Raw genomic sequence first — 20,736 nt, 5'->3', positions numbered from 1 at the left:
GATTCCGTTCTTATTTTCCTGACCTTGTTTTTCAGGCCACCCTCGTACCCAGCCCTTTCCTTCAATTATGCCATGCCAAAGGAATAACGCAGGGCAGCAGAGCGGGTGGCTTGGACTCACTGCCCAGGAAGCCTCTTCTTCCCCTTTCAGCACCCAGAGCGAGAACGCAGCTAAGGCCAAGAGAGCCAGACTCAACGCCGGACTGCCTCCTTCAACATTATTTAATATAAAATGCAGAGGGGACCCATGCAGCCGCGGCATTCAGCTTTCCGTTTTTCTGCAGAGGGGAAGACAGGGGGGGGGGCGGGAGGAGCAAGGAGGTGCCGGCCTTTCCTCTGAAGCGCTTCCTGGCGGAAGTGGTGGGAGGAGCTCTGGGTGGGGGCAGAGCCTCCGCCCACCCACCCCCCGTGGCACAGGCGGGCTTCAGCTGATTCCTGCCAAAGATGACCAGCACTGCATTTGCCTGCAGGGGCCCCAAGTCCTCACTTGCTGTTGCTGCTGGGTCTGAGCTGGAGAAATTGTGACAAGGTCTCTTTTCCTTGGGACTCGAGGGAGCAGCACCACCGTGGGGAGCGGGCGGCGTGGGGGGCGTGGAGTTTGAAAAGTGGATGCTGCCGCAGGTCATCTAGGAGTCCCAAGACCAGAAATTGTTCTTGGGCAGTCAGTGCTGTAACAGATTCCCACCCCTCTACTCCCAGTCTCTGGGAGCTCAGGAGCGACTTCGGTCCTCGTGATTGCCCACGATCATCTTGCTGTAGAGCTTCTGCTGCTCCTCCTTGAAGGCGTCCTTCACCTTTTCCCTCTTTAGGCCCCCGTCCCTGTGGGAAAAGGAAAGACACCTGTCGGAGCAGAAATGTCACTCTGGACCCGCGCAGGAGGGCGGCTAGGAAACTGGCGTTTGGGGAGCATAAAGCAGGGCTTTTCAACCTTTTCACCCACTGTATCACTTTTAGGGTATGGCAACATCCGAGGACCACCAGTCACCTAGCAAGGTGTCAAAAATTTGATGACCCCTCCCCCCCAAAAAGTGATGAAGTACAGGTAGTCCTCAACTTACAACAGTGACTGTTTGAAGTGACAATGGTACTGAAAAAAGTGCCCCCCAAGCCACAGCCGAGCAAGACACCTGCCTGCCCGCCCAGTGGCGCTCTTCCTCCTGTCCGAGGTTTTCATTGTTGTGAGCATTTCTGTTGAGGATTGGCAGCGGGGGTGGAGTGGGAGTGGTGTTTGGTTTTTATTCCCCCCCTCTGCTGAGTGGTTGCAGCAGGTTTTGGTCACTTCACATGAGCCTGGGAGACTGTGACCGTCATCAATATGAATCAGTTGCCAAGCATCTGAATGTAAATCATAAGACCCTGGAGATGCTGCAACATTCCAGCTGATCAGCACTTCTTCTGGGCTCAGAAGTGCCAGGATCAGCGCTGAGCTCCAGCTGGAGCCTGGTGCTGATCCTGGTGCTTCCGCTGAGCCCTGACAGCCCTGCAGCTCCAGCAGTCTCTCGCTCAGGTTTGTGCGGTGCTGCCACCGGTTCAGCTCATTCCCCTCCCCCACTACCACTTCTCTAGGATGGTCGAGTATCACCTGCCAGGTGCCAATGTACCACAGGTGGTATCCGTACCACTGGTTGAAAAGCCCTGGCATAAAGAACAGGATTTCCCAAGTGGCCCTGCAGAAAGTAGGGTTCAGGTTTGTGCTGTTCCCCAAGAGGCAGAGAATCTCCCTCGGGACCCGATTAGGTCCTCTCCACCTAGACCCCCTGCTGAAAGGGGAAGAGGGGTTAGGGTTCCAGGATATGCTGAGAGGTGTAAGTTGGAGTTCACACCTTCCGTTGAGCCCCTGTATGGCTTGTGGGTTTGGCTTGGTGCGATTTGTGAGCCTAAACGGAGGCAGTGATGGCGGCGACTGAATACCTGCTTGTACCCATCATCATCTCAGCCATGGGTCAGGCGAAGGCCTGTGCATGTCTGGAACGCAGCAATCTGTTTGGAATGACCCCTACGGAGCAGGCCCTCCAGATACGGCTAGGTTACCACTCCCAAGTCCCCAAGGTGGCCAAGGGGATCAGGGAGTGGGAGATGGGCTTCAACTGCATGAGGTACCACAAGCATTCGGGTTGGAGGCAGAGGACTACTGAGGTGGCCTTAGAGAAGTAAAGCAAAGGCAGTTCGAAAACCACGACTTCAGCCTAGGACAGTGATGGTGAACCTTTGAGAGACCGAATGCCCAAACTGCAACCCAAAACCCGCTTATGAATCGTCGGGTGCCGGGTGGGTGTGGCCCATTCAGTGGGCGTGGCTGCGATGGTAACAGCAGACTGGGTGGGACTAAAACGTTCAATCAATCAGTTCCAACTTTGCGAGATCTTTTTTTCCCCCGCAAGAAGTTGAAATTGATTGGACCTTTTTTTTTTGCACATGGTGGAGGCCTAAAGCAAAAAGGTTTTATAAAACCCAGCTGAAGGCCTAGGACTGGGGCGACGGCACGTGTGCCCATAGAGGGCTCTGCATGCCACCTGTGGCACACGTGCCATAGGTTCGCCACCACTGGCCTAGGAAGAGGAGGTCCTGCGGGGATGACTGGGGCTGATTACCAGGCTGCTGGGCCCAAAGAAGTGAAGAAGGTTCTCAAGAATCGTCACCTCGGCCATCTCTGTTTTGGATCTATGTCCCTGCTACATGGCTGTTTCCTGGGAGTGATGGGTCTCGGGGAGGCTGAGTTTGTCCTTGAGAGAAGAGTGGTTCTGATACGGCGGTTCACCCCATTCAAGAAGCCATCACTGGACCATTTTCATCCAGTTTCTAATCCACAAACTTATTGGGTTTCTGGATTATGGAGAAGGTGGCCAGGCAGCAGCTTCACAGAAGTCTGGAAGGATCTTTTCTGTCTGGATTCAAGCCTGGGTACAGGACAGAAACTTCACTCTTAGATGGCCTCTGATAGGAGCAGGAAGGGAGTGGTAAGTCTTATCTTAGCTTGCTTCACCTCTCAGCTGCTTTCAAGGCCTTCAACTCAACTCACAACCACCACTGATCCCTGATCCTGAATCAGTGCAGTTGTTAAGTTAGTAACACAACTGTTAAGTGAATCTGGCTTGCCCTTTGACTTTGCTTGTCGGAAGGTCGCAAAAGGCAATCACGTGACCCCGGGACACGGCGACGGTCGTGAATATGAACCAGAGGTCAAGCCTCTGAATTTTAATCACGTGACCACAGGGCAGCTGCGAAGGTCTTTAATAATGAAAAATGGTCGTTGCGCATTTTTCAGTGCCGTTGTAACTTTGAACGCTCACTGAAACGAACTGTTGTTAAGTCGAGGATTACCTGTACTTTCCAAGCAGGAAATATCAGGTGAAGAGGGCAAGGCTAGGCCACGGGTGAGATACACTTATCTCCTTCCCTTTGCACCCTCCACCAACCAACCAACCAACCAACCAATCAGCAACAACATGGATTGGCTTACCATAAGAGATCTACCAGGCCTCCCTGTCTAGCAATGGCAGATTTCACCCGGTTGGCAAACTGCACTGCATCTTCAGCAGGCTAAAAGGAAGACAGCCAACGAGGGTCAGTTGTTTTCAGAAAGAGTCCTGGGAAAGTCTCGGATGGTTTTCTGGCATCCAGAGGCCCAGATCTAGTTAACTCACCTTTCTGGTCATTGGAGGCAGGTACCAGACGCTGCAGACAATTGCCCAGCTAGTCATCATCCTGAGCAGGTAGTTCACCATACCGTATTTGCTGCTGTTAAAAAAGGCATCTCCAAATTGGGGGTCATACTGAAGACAAAAAAAAAAAAGGGTAGGTGGGAGAAAGGCAAGATGGTGAGAGGATTCACTCAGAGCACAAGAGCAGATGCCCCAAATATAGCATGACAGGATAAAAGAGTTGGAAGGGACCTTGGAGATCTTCTAGTCCAGCCCCGGGAGACCCTATACCAGGCGTAGGCAACCTTGGCTCTTTTATGACTTGTGGACTTCAACTCCCAGAATGTGCTGGCTCAGGAGTTGGGAGTTGAAGTCCACGAGTCATAAAAGAGCCAAGGTTGCCTACCCCTGAGCTATACCATAGCAGACACATGATTATCCAATCTCTTCTTAAAAACATCCGGTGATGGAGCAACCCATCTTCTGGAGGCGAGCCATCCCACGGGTTAATTTTTCTCACTGGCAAGAAATTTGTCCTTCGTTCTAGGTCGGTACTCTGCTTTAGGAGTTTCCATCCGTTGCTTCTTGTCCTGCCTTCAGGTGCTTTGGAGACCAGGCTGACATCCCCCTCTTCTTTGTGGCAAGCCCCCTCAGATATTGGACCGCTGCTATCATGTTTCTATGCATCCCATTCTCTGCGGCTGAAAACGCAAGAATGGCAAAAAGTGCCTCTTTTCTAATTGCGTCCCAATTCTAGGCTATGCTTTCATCATAAAAACCCTGGAAGTTTTTGAGAAGAGATTGGACAACCATCTGTCAGGGTTTCCTGCCCGAGCAGGGGGTTGGACTAGACAATCTCCAAGGTCCCTTATGTTTATGTTTATTGGACTTATATACCGCCCTTCTCCTGTAGGACTCAGGGCGGTTCACAAGGAATTTAAAATAACAATACAAATTACAAAAGTTAAGAACAATTAAAATAATTAAATTTAGTCCTTGAATAAAATAAAACCCCTATTCAACTCCAATTAAAACCCAATTAAAATTACAATTAAAATTCTCAGTCCTGGCCGGAAAGCTCAAAGAGCCAGGTCTTCAGGTCCCGGCGGAATGAACGAAGGTCAGGGGCAGTCCTGAATCTGTTGTTCTAATTTTAATTCCATCAGGGTGGATGGTCTCAAGTTTGTCCTCAAGAGCACCCTCTGAAGTAACAGGCTGCCAACCACTTGTAGTGTCCTCCTCGTGTCAAGTAGGGAATGCTGGGCACCCACCCCAGAGGGAGCCAGTGCAGCTGATATTGCCTGAAGGCTTCTCACCAATGCAAAGTCTGACAACGGTGGGTGGACTTGTCGCGACTCCTTGGGCGAGGGGCGGGCGACTGACTATAGCAACTTTAGGACCTGTGGACTTCGACTCCCAGAATTCCTCAGCCAGCACGGACCGGTTATCCCTACACTCCAAAATGTCACTCTTTGACAACTGATTAATTGGGCAGTTGGCACGGTGGTACGTGCTTCTGTTTGGGAGGGTGGAATTCTGCTTTGCCCTGCCCCAGCACAAACCCAGTTTTACTCCTTGGCCCTTCTCCTGCTCACGTTGGCTGAATCCCATCGAAAGGAAATTAAATGAAGTGGGCAGACTCCGCCAGGTATTCTCCTACCTGAGAACTACTGAACAAAGGCCATAAAAACTTATCTATTCGAACAAGCCGGCCTGGTCTGATGGGTTTGGAGTTTTAACATTATTTTTAACTAACTTACTACATTGGGCACAATCATTTAACTTTAAATCTTGTATCCTGTATTCTCATTTTTATTGCCCTGTACACCGCCCTGAGTCCTTCGGGAGAAGGGCGGTATATACATCAAATAAATAAATAAATAAATAAATGTGGGTCAGAGGAGTACCAAAGTCTGCGTTCTTCCAGTTACGCGATTGTGGGACTACAGGACGGCATTCCAGAAGCTGCCTCGATAGAACTGTTGGGTCCCACCTACTTTCAGATCTCTCTGCCACACCCAGAAAGGAGAGCCACGCCAACTTTCCAGGTTCCACTCTTACCTATATCTCATACCTTCAAGTTTCACTGCCTTTGCTAAGCAGCAACAGTGCTCACCTTGATGGCAACAGGATAAACTATAGCATCGATCTCAAAACTCCCTTTCTTAAACATCATCACAGAAGTGTTGTTGATACACGTGCCTATTAAAAGAAAAGAAAGAATATCTCCCGTGAGACGTAATGTGTGTTGAGGGCCTTAAAACAAGAAGCCCCTGGATTGCTGTCTCCATCAATCTAACTGACACTAATCTGATTCAGGGTGGCACACAGAAGCACGCTCATAAGTTTATTTTAAAACAGAACAAGCTCAGAAGAATGGGTGTTTAAAGTTTCGAATCTTGCAGAAATGTCTAAGATTTCTGCTTATCTGAAGGATCATTCACAGGAAAGATATATTTCAGTTTGGAGGAGATGGATAAATTATATTCAAAACAAATATGGACTAAAAAGTACCATTTAGCTTATGAGTAGATTTTAGTGGGATATTGTTATTGGTACGTTGTTGGTAGTTATGTTAAAAGAGAGTTAAAGCGCATTATAAATTTTGTTAATTGTATATTATTCATAATTTTTATTTAGAATATGATTATTGTAACTATAATCCTGTATTTAGTTCTGGGAAGTGGGGGGGGAGTGGGTGGGTTTGGGGTGGGAGGGATTTGGGGATATATTGTAAAATTTTGTTTTTGTAAAACTCTTTAATTAAAAAACAAACTCTTTCATTTACACTGCTCATTCCAAATAGTTATTCTCAGTCCAGAACAGAAAAACGGGAGTTGTTGCCCTCTTTTGTTCCCCTTTTTTAGTTATCATTTTTATTAAATGTTTTATAAGGAAGAAATGCAAGCAGAGCAAAAGAAAAAAAAATAAAGAGAGAAAAAGAAAAGTGAAAATGTAAGTAAAATTGAATATTTTTCAGAACGTTAATTTTATGTAATTAAATATCTTGCGTCGCTTTAAATTACAGATCTCTTAAAATCAAGTCAATCTGAAAAAATACATGACACAACCAAATCCTAGTAAAAAAAAAATTACAATAATTTCTCTCTAGCGCCTAGGACAGGGGTCGGCAACCTCGGCTCTTTTATGACTCGTGGACTTCAACTCCCAGAATTCTGGGAGTTGAAGTCCACGAGTCATAAAAGAGCCGAGGTTGCCGACCCCTGGCCTAGGAGAATCTTATCTTTATGTAACTAATCATCTAAGGCTTAACTACAAGTAGTCCTCTACTTACGATCACAACTGAGGCCAAAATGTCTGTTTCTAAGCAAGATAGTGAGTTTGCCTCATTTTACGACTTTTCTTGCCACAATTGTTAAGTGAGCCACTGCAGTTGTTAAGTTAGTAACCCGGTTGTTAAGTGAATCTGGCTTCCCCACGAGCCTTGCTTGTCAGGAGGTCACAAAAGGGGATCACGTGACCCTGGGACACTGTGACCGTCATAAATAGGAATCAGTTGCCAAGTGCCCGAATTTTGAACACGTGTCCATGGAGATGCTGGAATGGTCGTTAAGTGTGCCAATGTAACTTTGAATGGTCTCTAAATGAATGGTTGTAGTCGAGAACTACCGGTATTAAAGTTTTAGCGTAAGAGAAGCCCAGGTTTTGAATGCAGTAGAAGCCCCTATGTAGAATTATTGTTCGAAAAAGCTTCCGCACTAGAAGAAATCCTGTGGCATGTTTGTTTTTCCAAGTATAAAGTCATGCTAGATATCAAGGCGTACCCTCGCCACTTCATTGGCCCCTCTTCCTTCAAAAGGGATGGCTTTTCAATTAGCACAGGATATCCTTCAGTTGTTACGGCCCGGAAAATTCATTTGGCATAATTTGTGGAAATACTGTGTTTAATTCTGAGCTATATTTATTTATGATTTATTATTTTATTAGTTGAATTTATATACCGCCCTATTCCCGAAGGACTCAGGGCGGTTCACAGGGCAAGTCAAAAACAATACAAAAGAGAGAATAAAATTAAATTAAATTAATACAGCCCACATGATTGGCTCATAGTGGTGAGGACCTAATTTTCATCATGATCACGTTCCTCCAGCCCAAGCAGCAATGTTCGGTTAGGAAAAAAGAAGCTCAGAGCTAGGTCTGCCTCTCTATGCTTTTTTTTTGCTGGCTCTGTGGTTTACAATGCCAACTTTCCATTCCATTCATTTTAAGCCACAGGCTCACTCATCTGGGCTTACCTTCAGGGAAAATAAGGATGGGCAGTTTACTTTTATCGTTCGCATGTTCTGATAGCCTAAAGGAAGACACAGAAAGAAAGGAACAGATGTCAGCAATGCAGGGCCGGATTCTCAGTCACGTACACACAATCCAGGCAGAGGTGGCTGCAGTTCACTCTACCGGGAGAGCAAGTCATGGGCTACGTACCGTCTAGCCACCAGATGGCGATCCTTGACCTCAGAACGTTCAAACCAGACATGAGGACAAGCCTTCACCATGGCCCTCTGTATGACGCCCATGAGCCCTCCGTGGATTTGGCCCACCTGAGCAAAGAAGAAGAGGCCAGAGGTCACTTCCCCACAGCAGTGCCAGAATAACACAGCTGGCCTAAAAATGACAGGTACTTTAACTCAGAAAGAAAGTGCCTTTGGCTCATAAGACGCTCTGTCCTACAAAACGTCTTAAGCACTATGGAGCATGATACGTTGGGGAACTGGGAACGCTCCAGAGGCTGGGCTATCTGCCTTCCCATTGTCCAAAGATGCAGGCTATTCCAGTGACGGAGGAAAGGAATTGCTCATTTCAAGGGATGCGCTGGTAGACGACCAGAACAGACTATGTCAAAGCAGGACTTTCTCCAGCGGACAAGTGGAGAGTTGCTTAGAATCCTCTGGTTGGAAGAACTTCCTAGTCCAACCTACTGCCCGTGCCAGGATACTTTCTACCATCATGGACAAATGAATGTCTGATCTTTTCTTGAAGACCTCCAACGATGGAGCACCCACAACTCCAGGAGGCAAGCTGTTCTGTTGATTAATTGTCCTCACTGGTGGGAAATTTCTCCATAGTTCCAGGTGGGATCTTTCTTTAATGAGCATCCACCCGTTGATTCTTGTCCTGCCCCTCAGGTGGTTTGGAGAGTAGAATAGAATAGAGCTGGAAGGGACCTTGGAGGTCTTCTTGTCCAGCCCCCTGCTCAAGCAGGAGAACCTATACCACAGGTCTGCAACCCGCGGCTCCGGAGCCACATGCAGCTCTTTCAGCCGTCTCCTGCGGCTCCCAGTCCTCTGCCATGTGCAGTCCCCCCCCCCAAAAAAAGTGGGACTAAAAAAGTTCAACCAATCAATTCAAATATGCAGGGTAGGTGCATATCTCGCCTTGGCTCCACTCTTCAGTCAAACCCTGTTCTGCACATGCGCGCATGTATGTGCATGTGGACACATTTTTTTGCGGCTCCCAGTTTTTCCTTTTGTGAGGGAACCGGTTCCGAGTGGCTCTTTCCCTGTTTCAGGTTGCTGACCCCTGACCTATACCATCTCAGACAGGTGACTGTCCAGTCTCTTCTTCAAAACCTTCAGGGATGGAGCGCCCACGATTTCTGGAGGCAAACTGTTCCACTGGTTAATTGTCCTCACTGTCAGGAAGTTTCTCCTTAATTCCAGGTTGCTTCTCTCTTTGATCAGTTTCCAACCATTATTTTCTCGTCCTTAACTCTGGTGCTTTGGAGAATAATTTGACCCCTTCTTCTTGGTGGCAGCCCCTCAGATAGTGGAGCACTGCTATCATGTCTCCCCCATTTCTTCTTCTCCTTACACTAGCCAAACCCGAATCCTGCAGCCGTTCTTCGTATGTTTTAGTCTCCAGGCCTTTGTTCAGCTTAGCTGCTCTTCTCTGATTTTTTCCCAAACTCTCAAGATCTTTTTTGTGATATGGTGACCAAAACTGGCTGCAATATTCCAGGTGTGGTCTTACTAGGGCTTTGTAAAGCGGTAATAATACTTTGCATGATCTTGATTCTAAGTACGTTGATCCCCTCTTCTCTGTGACCGCCCCTCAAGTAATGCCCTCCCAGGATTCTAAGCTTCCAAGGACAAGAGAAGCACAAATGATTCTGGACAAGTTGTTCAGCTGCCTCACTTGCTTCAATCATTTGACTTCCATCCAAATGTACAAGTGATATTGCTGAAGAGGTGACCGGCATCAGCTTCTATGGAGGCTATGAGGGGCACTGCCATGTCAAGAAAGTCACTGAAATGAATTTGACAGGAGCATATAATGGGATTTATTCTGCCCCAGTTGGGAATCACACCCACCCACCCACGCACGCAGACTTGCTGTCCTTACCATTGCATAGTAGCCATCGCTGGCCAGAATTATGACGTCAATTGGAGATGTATGGTTAGCCACACAGATTCCTCCATTGCGAGGCCTGTTTTCTCTAAGGTTAGGGAGGAAAAAGAGATTAGGTGAAAACCTGAAGCAAATGCTCAACTGATTCAAGAGTAAGGCAGACAGCTTGTGTGCATGCATCCTTCACTCCCCAATCCCCACTCTTAATGGACAAAGAACCTCTAGGCCAGAGTTGGGGAACTATGGCCCTTTCATGACTTGTGGACGTCAACTTCCAGAATTCTGGGAGCTGAAGTCCACAAATCATAAAGGGGCCATGGTTCCCCGCCGCTGCTCTAGGTCTTTCCCCACAGATCAGAACGTTATATATTTAAAACACAAACACAGAAACCCCCCCCCAAACTTATCTGAGAACTCCAAAATGCTGTGCCAAAAACCTTCAAAAATGGACAATTGCCTAGATAAATTATACCGTAATCTGCATTTCCTTCTCCATGGCTTTTAGCAACCTTTCTTTAATTTTTGCTATTTATGAGGAAAAGGTATCCCTCAAGCAACAGCAATCTCATCCAGCCATCCTTGCGTTTTCTGACAAAATAACGGACTTTGTTCGCAAACGTTTATCATCTCAGCTACAGCATTCAGTAACTCTGGCATAAAAAGCTGGCTGAGTAATTTTGGGTGTCACTCCCTCTCAGCCCACCCCACCTCAGAGGACTCTTGTGGTGAGGAAAAAAGGAGGAGGAAGGTCTATTAAGGGCGTTCACTGCCTTGCGTTACTTATAGAATACAGATGAGATAAACATCTAACCAATCAATCAATAAATCAAATGCTTGTTAAATGTTTAGAATGCTTACATATCAAATCTCTAGCCAGTTTTACATTTGGCCTATGCTACCTTTTCAGAGAATCATGGCACCTAGAAAGTTTTGTTCTTTATTTGAGCAAATAATTTCACAATTTTTCACCCAGTCCCCACCATACCGGTGATGATAGGTGATGATAGCAGTCAGAGCTCTTATACAGATCCGATAGCACATCAGGTGCACATGCCTGCTGAGGAATTCTTTGTGCCTAAAGACAAAAAGAACCACGTCATTCCGCCTCCATTTAGAATTCAATGCAACTGCTAACATAATTTATATCACTGCTTTGCCTTTCCCAGGCAATGCTTACAAATCTCAAGGGAAAAAAATAATAAAAACAGCAACAGTGCACCCAATTTTAAGTGTTGCTGACTCACAACATTAATTAGGTTAATTAGGAATTCCCCATCAGGAAAGGCCACAATTTAGTATAGGTGGTAGGTGTAAGAGGGGGGGTGGCAGCGAGCATTTGTCTTCAAAGCATTCTGGGACAGGAAATAGAGACGCCAAGTATTACGCTCTCCTCTTACGTGCATGTGCTTTGATGTCACACAGACATATGAAAAGGGTGGAAGCTGCACAGCGATGGTGCAGTGCTGCTGTTGTCACTTTGACAAAAGCACTGGATTTGATGGTCGCTTCTGATTTCAATAAAGGAGAATATTTGTAGCTCAGGGTTGAAATGAGGGGTCCTTGTTGCTCTCTGAGCTTGCAGACTATTTCTTGCAGACTATTTTCATCAGCACTGCATGTTGTTATCTAGTTTGAGTAATGAAATGTCTACAAGAAAATAATCATGCTCAGACAGCACCAAAGACCCCTTGCTCCTGACTTCTTACAAGAACCCCACTCCTGGGAACACCCCTCTGCAGAGCAGGAACCGTAACTCTTTTCGAACAATTGGCCGATTTCCAAGTAAGACGTAAGTCGAAGAGCTTCTTCTTGAATCACCCTGTAAATCCGAGCTGCGTAAAGGCCAAGAGTTTGGGACAGGCATTTCCTTAAGATGGTATCCAACAAATAGTTGTCGGCCTTTTGAAATATACCCTGAGATCCGCCAGCCTTTTTACAGAATGACCTATTACTCCACTCAAATCTTTTGTGTGTGTGTGTGTGTGTGTGTGTGTGTGTGTGTGTGTGTGTGCCCTCAAGTCATTCTTGACTATGGTACTTGCCTGGGTAAATCCAAGCTATTTTCTTGGCAAGATTTTGGAAGTGGTTTGCCTGTGTTCTTCCTACACCTAACTGCCTCTCTAAGCTGCCGTTAAGTTTATTTAACAATCCCTCAAGAATCCGAGGACAGCATCCCACAGAATGCAAAGGAATGCCAGAGGTGGTGTCTCACTTCTTTTAACTCTTGGCTCTTCTACCAAAACAGTTGGGTAGAGAAGGAAAATAGGTTTATCTTTGCTGTGGAAGGACAATCCAAATCATGGAGATGACAGCAATTCAGTGTATAAGAGGTGATCAACCCCAACCCCAACAACGGATTTCTTTTAGAGGTTTGAATGGTGAACTTCATACAGTCTGGTGCGGAGGACTCACCTTCCATTCGGTAAGTAGCCCACCATGGTAGTGCCTGTCACCAAAAGGCCAATACCAGTAAAAGCCAGGGCAACCCTGCAAGTAAGGGGGGGGGAAGGGAGGGGGAAGGGAGAACAAGGTATTAAGGTACAATCTCAGAGCATTCAGATCATGGCAAGATAGCTTCTGTACTTCTCTTAAACCTTTGGAAGTGGGGCGGACCAACAGGAGGATTTTCTACCCTGGGAGAGATGTACAAGTAGTCCTCGACTTATGACCACAACTGAGCCCAACATTTCTCTTGCTAAGCAAGGCTTTTGTTAAGTGAGCCTTGCCCCATTTTACGACCCTTCTTGCCACAGTTGTTAAGTGAATCACTGCAGCTCTTAAGGGGGACAGACACGGTTGTTCAGCGAACCTGGCTTCCCCACCGACTTCGCTTGTCAGGAGGTCGCAAAAGGGGATCACCTGACCCCGGGACACCGCAATCGTCATAAATGTGAGTCAGTTGCCAGGCATTTTAATTCTGATCACGTGAACATGGAGATGCTGCAGCGGTTGGGTGAAGAACGGTCGTAAAGTCATTTTTTTTACAGCGCTAGTGTAACTTTGAACAGTCAGTAAAGGAACTGTCGTAAGCCGAGGACTGCCTGTAGCACCATGGTTTCGCTCTAGGGCAGGGGTCGGCAACCTCGGCTCTTTTATGACTCGTGGACTTCAACTCCCAGAATTCCTGAGCCAGCATAGCTGGCTCAGGAATTCTGGGAGTTGAAGTCCACGAGTCATAAAAGAGCCGAGGTTGCCGACCCCTGCTCTAGGGATTGCCCAGGAGAATCAATAAGGGGTTCCTATCTTCCTCCTGGCTGTCCTGGGAGAAGCCTGACTCCATCCTGGCCTGTACCTGAGTGGCAGCAAGAAGCAGTAGCGGATCAGGAATCCCATCCCCCAGAGTACTGTGAGGCGCAGGCTGATGTAGTGGAAGTTGTAGTTGGTCCTGCTCAGCAAGTTCCAGGACTCCAGCTCTTCTGCCGAGAAACGCTTGGTCACCTCATCGTCCATAATGCTCTCCACACCTTTGCGGCAGAAGTAAAAGATGTCGGAGAGCTCAAACTCCGGGGGATCCAGGGTCTTGTTGCTGGAGCTCCTCCGGTTCTCCTTGATCTCCTCTTCCAATGAAGTAGGCTCTTTGGCAATGATTCCTGTAACAGACACACACCTTCTAGCCGAACAAGTAGGAGAAGCAGTGCCTGACATGCCCCCGCCGCTCTAGGAAAAAGCACCTCTCCCCTTCTTACCATTGACGCAGGGCTTATAAACAGGGTGATTCTTCTCTTTGGCGCCCCGCTCAATTCTTAACGTTGCCCACTGCAAGACACAGAGAAAGAGGAGTGAGATCTTTCAGACCTGGACACGAAATCTTATTTTCTTTCAGCCAGGGGGCCGGGAATGTGCGCAGATGGTTTCACGAAGGAGTGACAAGTTTAAGGAAGAGATCAGAGGCGGGCAACTAATGCAATGCCTGATCAGCAGTTCATTTCACATCACCAGGTCCAAAAAGGAGAGCGGACAGGTGCTGATTTCCTGTCCTGCTTCAGCAGCTTCCACTAGGCTGCTACTGATTCTGGAAAACGCTGGACAGGATAAGGTCAAATGCAGCAGGTTTGGGTAAACAGCCTTGCATAAGCTCTGCGGGAAGAAACTTGCCAATTTAACCCTCAGCAATTTGCAGTCAAGTTAAATTCGGTCAAATGACAGTGAACAGAGCATGCCATGCTGGGTTAGATAACTGCAGATTGACAATGTGATCTACTCACACATCTTGCTAAATTGTCGTTATTAATTGCATTTATAGTCACAGTCCCAAAGACAGCTAAGCTGTAATCTGTTTGGTAACTTTTGTCTAAACACCAGCTCCTATGATTTGTAAACTCTGGATCGCATATTACTAGGCAGTGAGAACTTACGATAATTATAGCTTATTCCAGGAACGGACAATTTTTTAACACCTGAGGGATGAACTCTTTTTTTTGAGGTGGCTGGTTGAGCAAGGCTGAATTTTGGAATATTGTTTTATTGTTTAATCAGTATAGTAATACAGCTGTTTTAGGGCTTATACTCCATTGTTGCGGTAAATATTTATTTATTAAATTTATTTATTAAATTTTTATACCGCCCTTCTCCCGAAGGACTCAGGGCGGTGTACAGGGCAATAAATATTAAAAACAAAGTACAAAAGTTAAAAAACAATTAAATAATTTATGCCCGATATATACAATAGTTAAAACCATAAAAACCCAACCCCAACCCCATCAGACCAGGCCGGATTGCTCAAATAAATAGGTTTTTAGATCCCGCCGGAAGGAGCGAAGGTCGGGGGCCATCCGGAGCTCGACTGGCAAGCGGTTCCACAGGTCTGGCGCGCCCACAGAGAACGCCCTCCCCCTGAGAAAATTGCATCTCTCAAATTTCCTTTTCATTCTCTTTTGCCCTGGATTGCTGAAAATTAACGCCACACTTTGCCAACCACAAATGTCATAAACTGTGGCATAACAAACAGGCTGTGTGAAACCAGTGTGTCTGTGGTGGTCATAGACTTCCTCTAAGTAGAGGATGAATCATTATAGAGAAGGAACGCTGGACCAGAAGCCTTCGGCATACATAGACTCTAGAACAGCTCTTCCTGTCACCTTATCTCTGCCTCTTCTCTCTTCATTCCTTTCTTATCTAGTCCGTTGAGTGGGGAAAATTAAGCTGCATTTTATGTTGGAGGTGGGGAACACATCCACTGGACAGTGGAAACCTGCTCTTTTAGACTGCTTGGGCAAAGAGGAAGCTTTCCAGTGGCTCTGTTTAAATCTGACCATGGATTTCTTTTCAGCTTGAAAAAAACAAAACAGAAACAAAACAAAAAACTGGCTGGTTCAGATGACAATGGAGGTGTTGTTGTTGCTCGTTGGTGTCCGCAAGGTTTGTGTGTGTGTGTGTGTGTGTGTGTGTGTGTGTGTGTGTGCTTGTTTTTGGATACTCCACTCTAAACATCCTCCTCTTGGCAGTTATCTAAATTCTTGACAACACCTTTTGATCAGGACATGGGGTAAGAAAGGGAAAACAATGCCCAAACCCAGATTATAAGAATACGAGCCTCAGGCAGCTTCCACCTAATTAGACAAGTCTGGAAAGAAAAAAAAAGAGTGCTGGCCTAGAGTCAAAAGAAGGATTTTTTTAAAATCATAATTGAAACGCAAATCCCAGGAAAAGCCTCTCTGTTGAAAGTGACCCTCCGAGCTGCAGAATAATCAGCAGGACACATCCTGCCGTGGTAGGGGGCGCTAGAGTTCACTTCTTTGCTGCTAGTTCAGGGGTAGGCAACCTCAGGAATTCTGGGAGTTGAAGTCCATGAGTCATAAAAGAGCCGAGGTTGCCTACCCCTGTGCTAGTTCCTGCCTGCCTACCCTTCCTACCTGGAGCCAAACAGGCTGCCCACCCACCAGGCTTGAAAGAGCAAGGGAAAGTGCCCAGGAGGCGCAGCAGAAGAGACATTTCTACCTGGCTGACTCTGTATATCCTGGGCACGCCATCGTCCTCTCCTACCCCTTTCCTTTCCTGGTCCCTCTGGCTTGCTCCTGCTTTTCTTTTTTTGCCAAACTCCTCCATTTTATTTTTATTTATTTTTAATTTTAATTCCATTTATATCCCCCCCTTCTCCGAAGACTCAGGGCGGCTTACAAGCTTAGCAGTAGCCTTCATTCTATGTATATGCCTGCTTATTAGGGCTTTCACACAACCCCCAAGCGGCATTATTACAAAGTCAGCTTAATTGCCCCCAACAATCTGGGTCCTCATTTTACCTACCTGGGAAGAATGGAAGGCTGAGTCAACCTTGAGCCTGGTGGGATGCGAACCTGCACTAATTGCAGGCAGCTGGTGTTACTTAAGGAGGCATTAGCCCACTGCTCCACCAAGGCTCATTTCACAACACAACATCCTCCACACAGCCTCCTGAAAGCAATTCCTGGAAACTAACCTATCTTTGCATTACACAAAGGTCAGGCTCACCCACAGGGGTGCCTTCCCCATGTTACTTGCCTGCTTCCCGCCTGACCATCTCAGTTTAACACAGGCTTAAGTAAGAATCTTAGAAGCACGGCTATGTCTATGCCGGGGGTCTTCAAACGTGGCCCTTGGATGACTTGTGGACTTCAACTTTCAGAATTCCTCAGCCAGGCACGCGTGCCTGGCTGAGGAATTCTGGGAGTTGAAGTCCACAAGTCATCCAAGGGCCACGTTTGAAGACCCCTGGTCTGTACTGTAATACACACAGCGAGGAATGATGCCTTGAGCTCCTGGAGGAAAGACGAAATAGATACCTAACAAAAAAGTGCAGAATCCCAATTTCTTGACAGACTCTACTTTCACGTTGAAAAGAAGGAAAAACAAGTTGGGATAGGAAAAAAAGAATGCAAGTAACGTTTGAACGGTAGCTAGAGAGATGATTGTGAAAGATTTCCAGTCCTAAGTGTAGCATTTTCACCTATGTTCTACCAAATACATTATGCAAAATAGCATGGTTGTGCTGTACCAACTATGCAAAGGGACACATGCTACAAGAAGCTAAGAAGCAAAGACATGGTTAAGCTGGACAATTTAAGTAACCGTCTCCAAAGCTGGAATTTTAAAGAGGTATTGTTTTTTTTTGTGTACTTTGGTTTGCTTTTTTTTTTAGCATGGAATACGGTCAGATCTGATCATCATAAGAGCCTTGGTGGAGCAGTGGGCTAATGCCTCCTTAAGTAACACCAGCTGCCTGCAATTAGTGCAGGTTCGAGTCCCACCAGGCTCAAGGTTGACTCAGCCTTCCATCCTTCCGAGGTAGGTAAAATGAGGACCCAGATTGTTGGGGGCAATTAAGCTGACTTTGTAATAATGCCGCTGGGGGGGGTGGTGAAAGTCCTAATAAGCAGGCATATACATAGAATGAAGGCTACTGCTAAGCTTGTAAGCCGCCCTGAGTCTTCGGAGAAGGGCGGGATATAAATGGAATAAAATAAAAATAAAAATAAATAAAAATGTACTCTTAAAGTAATGGACATAGCTGAAATGGCAAAGGTTTCAGCATATTTGAAAGAACAGTCACAAGAAAAATATATTTTGGAATGGAAAAGATGGATTGATTATATTCAGAACAAATATGGGACTAAAAAGTTTCAAATAGCGTATGAATAATTCTTAACAATTATAGAAGTGTTATTATAATTACTTTAGTTTTGTTACAAGGGAGTTAAAGGGTGGAAGGTTTGTTAACATTGTAATAGATATTTAGCATATGTTTGCATAAGATTGCTATATGTAATACCCTGTATTCTGCTTTGGGAAGTCCAGGGGGGGAGGGAAGGGGAGAGGTTATTATTATTATTAAAAGGGCGGGATATAAATGGAATTAAAATAAAATAAAATAAAATATATAAGAGCCTTGGTGGAGCAGTGGGCTAATGCCTCCTTAAGTAACACCAGCTGCCTGCAATTAGTGCAGGTTCGAGTCCCACCAGGCTCAAGGTTGACTCAGCCTTCCATCCTTCCGAGGTAGGTAAAATGAGGACCCAGATTGTTGGGGGCAATTAAGCTGACTTTGTAATAATGCCGCTTAGTGTGTGTGTGAAAGCCCTAATAAGCAGGCATATACATAGAATGAAGGCTACTGCTAAGCTTGTAAGCCGCCCTGAGTCTTCGGAGAAGGGCAGGATATAAATGGAATTAAAAATCAGAGGAGTATCAGAAGCCCCTCATTCAAAAAACTACCTACATACTTTCTTTCACCTGACAATTGGGGGAAAAGTATTTGCAAGGGTTCCGACTCTTCTCCCAAAACAGTTCCCACTGAATCTAAAGCTCCGTGGAAATCACTGGATGGAAATCAACGTTCCCTCAGGGTTATAGACAACTGACAGGCTTGAAGAGCCTCAGGCTGGAATATTCCACTGGCTACCAGGATGAAGTGTGCGTCGGCCTCCTGCAGCCATCTCACCTTTCAGCTTCCTGCCGAGAGTTATGGATTGAAATGGTTGAATAATGGAAAGAAGAGCCACAGAAAATGTAAGTTCCTATGATGGAGGGTTACAAATGGGGGGGGGCTCCAAAACATCAGTTGTAGGATACTGTCTTTATTTGTTTGTAAATTACAGAGGTAAGGTTGCTAGGTTTCTAACAGCACCACACTATTTGGAGCGGTAGTACAAACAAAAAGCACAGGTTCCTAAACTATCTCTGCACGTAAAAAGAGGGGCATTAAATGGGACAACTGGGTTCAATTTGTACTTGGTCAAACAATCACAACACGCCGACAAAATCTGAACTAGGGTGGGCCAGGCTGTGAAAGGGTTGTTGAGGTTGTTGTGCGTGGAAATAATTACCCAGAAATGCATATCCTAATGTTCTTTTAAAAGATGAGTAAGACACTGCTGTCACCAACTTCCTATCAAAGGAAACCAAAGGAAATCTCTAAATGCACTCTGCCGTCTGGGTTTTAATAATGGCATCTTATTTCCCCTTCATTTCCTGTTTTTATTTTTCCATAGTTTATTACTGTTAATCCGTTAACGGGACCTGCTTTCGACACCATCTGTTCACACAGTACAATGATTTGATTTGAAAGGGTTTCAAAAACAATATGGGGAAAACTGAAGTAATAAATATTTTAAGTTAGACTCGCAACTGTCGTGCATATTCTGATTCTGGCTGAAATGAGGCTTTCGGAGGAATAAGAAAGAAAAGAGGATAATTTCCCAGTGACTGGGTTCCCTAGGTATAGTTATTTGTGTGGCTGTACCAGCCAAGGCTTTGGTAGAATTAATGAACGGTGGTAACGGATGTAGCGGGTCCCAGGGTGCGCATTGAGTTCTCAGGTGAGGCAGCCAAGAAAGTGAAAAATGGGAAAAAGAGGGAGGTTCTTTCATGCAACTGCTTCAAGGTGACCCTCAACATGATGTATAGCTTGTTCCTTTCTCCACTCTTCCATCCGTGAAAAATGATGTGTGTGTGTGTGTGTGTGTGTGTGTGTGAGAGAGAGAGAGAGAGAGAGAGAGAGAGAGAATATGGTGTTACAAGGCCCAGCTTAGGCCCACTCAGCATTAGGAACGCCCACTGTCTTCCTGGCTGGTCTACATAAGAGTCGTATTTGAGCTGCTGCTGCTGGGCTACTATCTCTACGGCTATTCCATTTTGACCTAAAAAGCAGTCCCTATACAGGGGAAATTTAATTGTTAAGCAACACCCTGCATCTCTTTGCCAGGGACATCTTCATGTGTCCTTATGTCACAGGTTCCAGTGACGCTGACAACCAATGAGAGAGCTGGACTTGCCTGAAACTCCCCATTTTCTAATCCAACATACAAAGACCTGTGTTGAAAGAGCTCTGATTCATCGTTTGGTGCTGCTTGCGGCCACAGCCCAGTCTCAGGTTGCACTATTCCTCCCCAACCCCCAGGAATGTTAAGGTGGTGAACTCACCTGGAAGATCCGTAGAAGAGTTTTCATGTAGAGACGGCGGATGCCAAAGGAAACTCCAAAGATGGCTGGCACGATGATGAAGACCAAAAGCAGAGTGAAGAGGACCGTCAGGGAAATGCCCAGCAGGTTAACTACCAAACTGTCAAAGGGCAGCAGTAGGAACATGATGAAGGCGAGAGGGCAGGCCTGGCCACGCTAGGCCAGTGCCCTGCAAATTCCTGAGAGGCAGAAAGCAGCTGCCCTGGGCAGTCAGTCAGTCAGTCCTTTCCCCTCTCAACCAACAACAACCTTGAATGTGCAGCAGGTCTCTGGCCTATCACAGGGGCCATTTCAGAGTTCACACCCTTCCTCCAGTGGGCTTGGGGTGGCCAAGAACCCCCATGATCTACTCCGGAAAGAGGCCGCAGCACAAACTGAAACCGGGAAGATTGGCTAGGGGTGAGATGGTTACACAACAGGTCACTGCACAAGACGCTGGAAGGGCAGGGAGAACCGAGGCCGGAAACAGCTCGCCAAATGCTGGAAAGACAAGTGTTGTTTGAGTTTTGGGAAGTACAAAACGTCTCTTTGCAAGAATGAGATGCGCTCCTTCTCTTGTTCTGCATTGGAGGAAAAGCTGGCACCTTGCAAAACTAGAGGCCCTGCCCCCACGGCACAAGAGCCAGCTCTGGTTCTCTCATGAAACTTGTGGCAAAAATCCTACAAAGGCCTCTCGATCCCGTCCTCCGCCGAAAGCTATAAGATCTTCTGTTGTCCATGGACGATGTTCTTAAAAGTACAGCATTCCCAGATCCAATTCGCTACATGAGGAAAGAGAAAGAAAATAAAAAAAAACT

General features: G+C 46.3%; 1 protein-coding gene across 5 annotated transcripts in view; it reads right to left on the bottom strand.

Annotated features, from left to right (window-relative positions):
* Positions 1 to 203: 203 nt before the first annotated feature.
* Positions 204 to 20,736, bottom strand: part of GPAT4 (glycerol-3-phosphate acyltransferase 4) — a 30,128-nt gene continuing 9,595 nt past the window's right edge. For 3 of the 5 annotated variants that reach the window (XM_083368342.1, XM_083368343.1, XM_083368344.1), the window contains 11 exons: positions 19,901 to 20,700; positions 13,693 to 13,762; positions 13,299 to 13,596; positions 12,419 to 12,493; positions 10,992 to 11,081; positions 10,001 to 10,094; positions 8,084 to 8,199; positions 7,897 to 7,952; positions 5,757 to 5,842; positions 3,644 to 3,772; positions 204 to 818 (listed from right to left, as the gene is read on the bottom strand). In XM_083368342.1, coding sequence (XP_083224468.1) covers positions 483 to 818; positions 3,644 to 3,772; positions 5,757 to 5,842; positions 7,897 to 7,952; positions 8,084 to 8,199; positions 10,001 to 10,094; positions 10,992 to 11,081; positions 12,419 to 12,493; positions 13,299 to 13,596; positions 13,693 to 13,762; positions 19,901 to 20,065 — 1,515 coding nt within the window. In that variant the 5' untranslated portion in view covers positions 20,066 to 20,700 and the 3' untranslated portion in view covers positions 204 to 482. Of the gene's footprint in view, positions 819 to 3,459; positions 3,540 to 3,643; positions 3,773 to 5,756; positions 5,843 to 7,896; positions 7,953 to 8,083; positions 8,200 to 10,000; positions 10,095 to 10,991; positions 11,082 to 12,418; positions 12,494 to 13,298; positions 13,614 to 13,692; positions 13,763 to 19,900; positions 20,701 to 20,736 lie in introns of those variants that run through there. The other 2 variants (XM_083368345.1, XM_083368346.1) reach the window with 2 other exon arrangements.

This window comes from Vipera ursinii (genome assembly GCF_947247035.1).
Source record: "Vipera ursinii genome assembly, chromosome: 8".
Taxonomy (NCBI): domain Eukaryota; kingdom Metazoa; phylum Chordata; class Lepidosauria; order Squamata; family Viperidae; genus Vipera; species Vipera ursinii.
The sequence above is the reverse complement of the archived record's forward strand: the minus strand, read 5'-3'. Positions and strand labels throughout refer to the sequence as shown.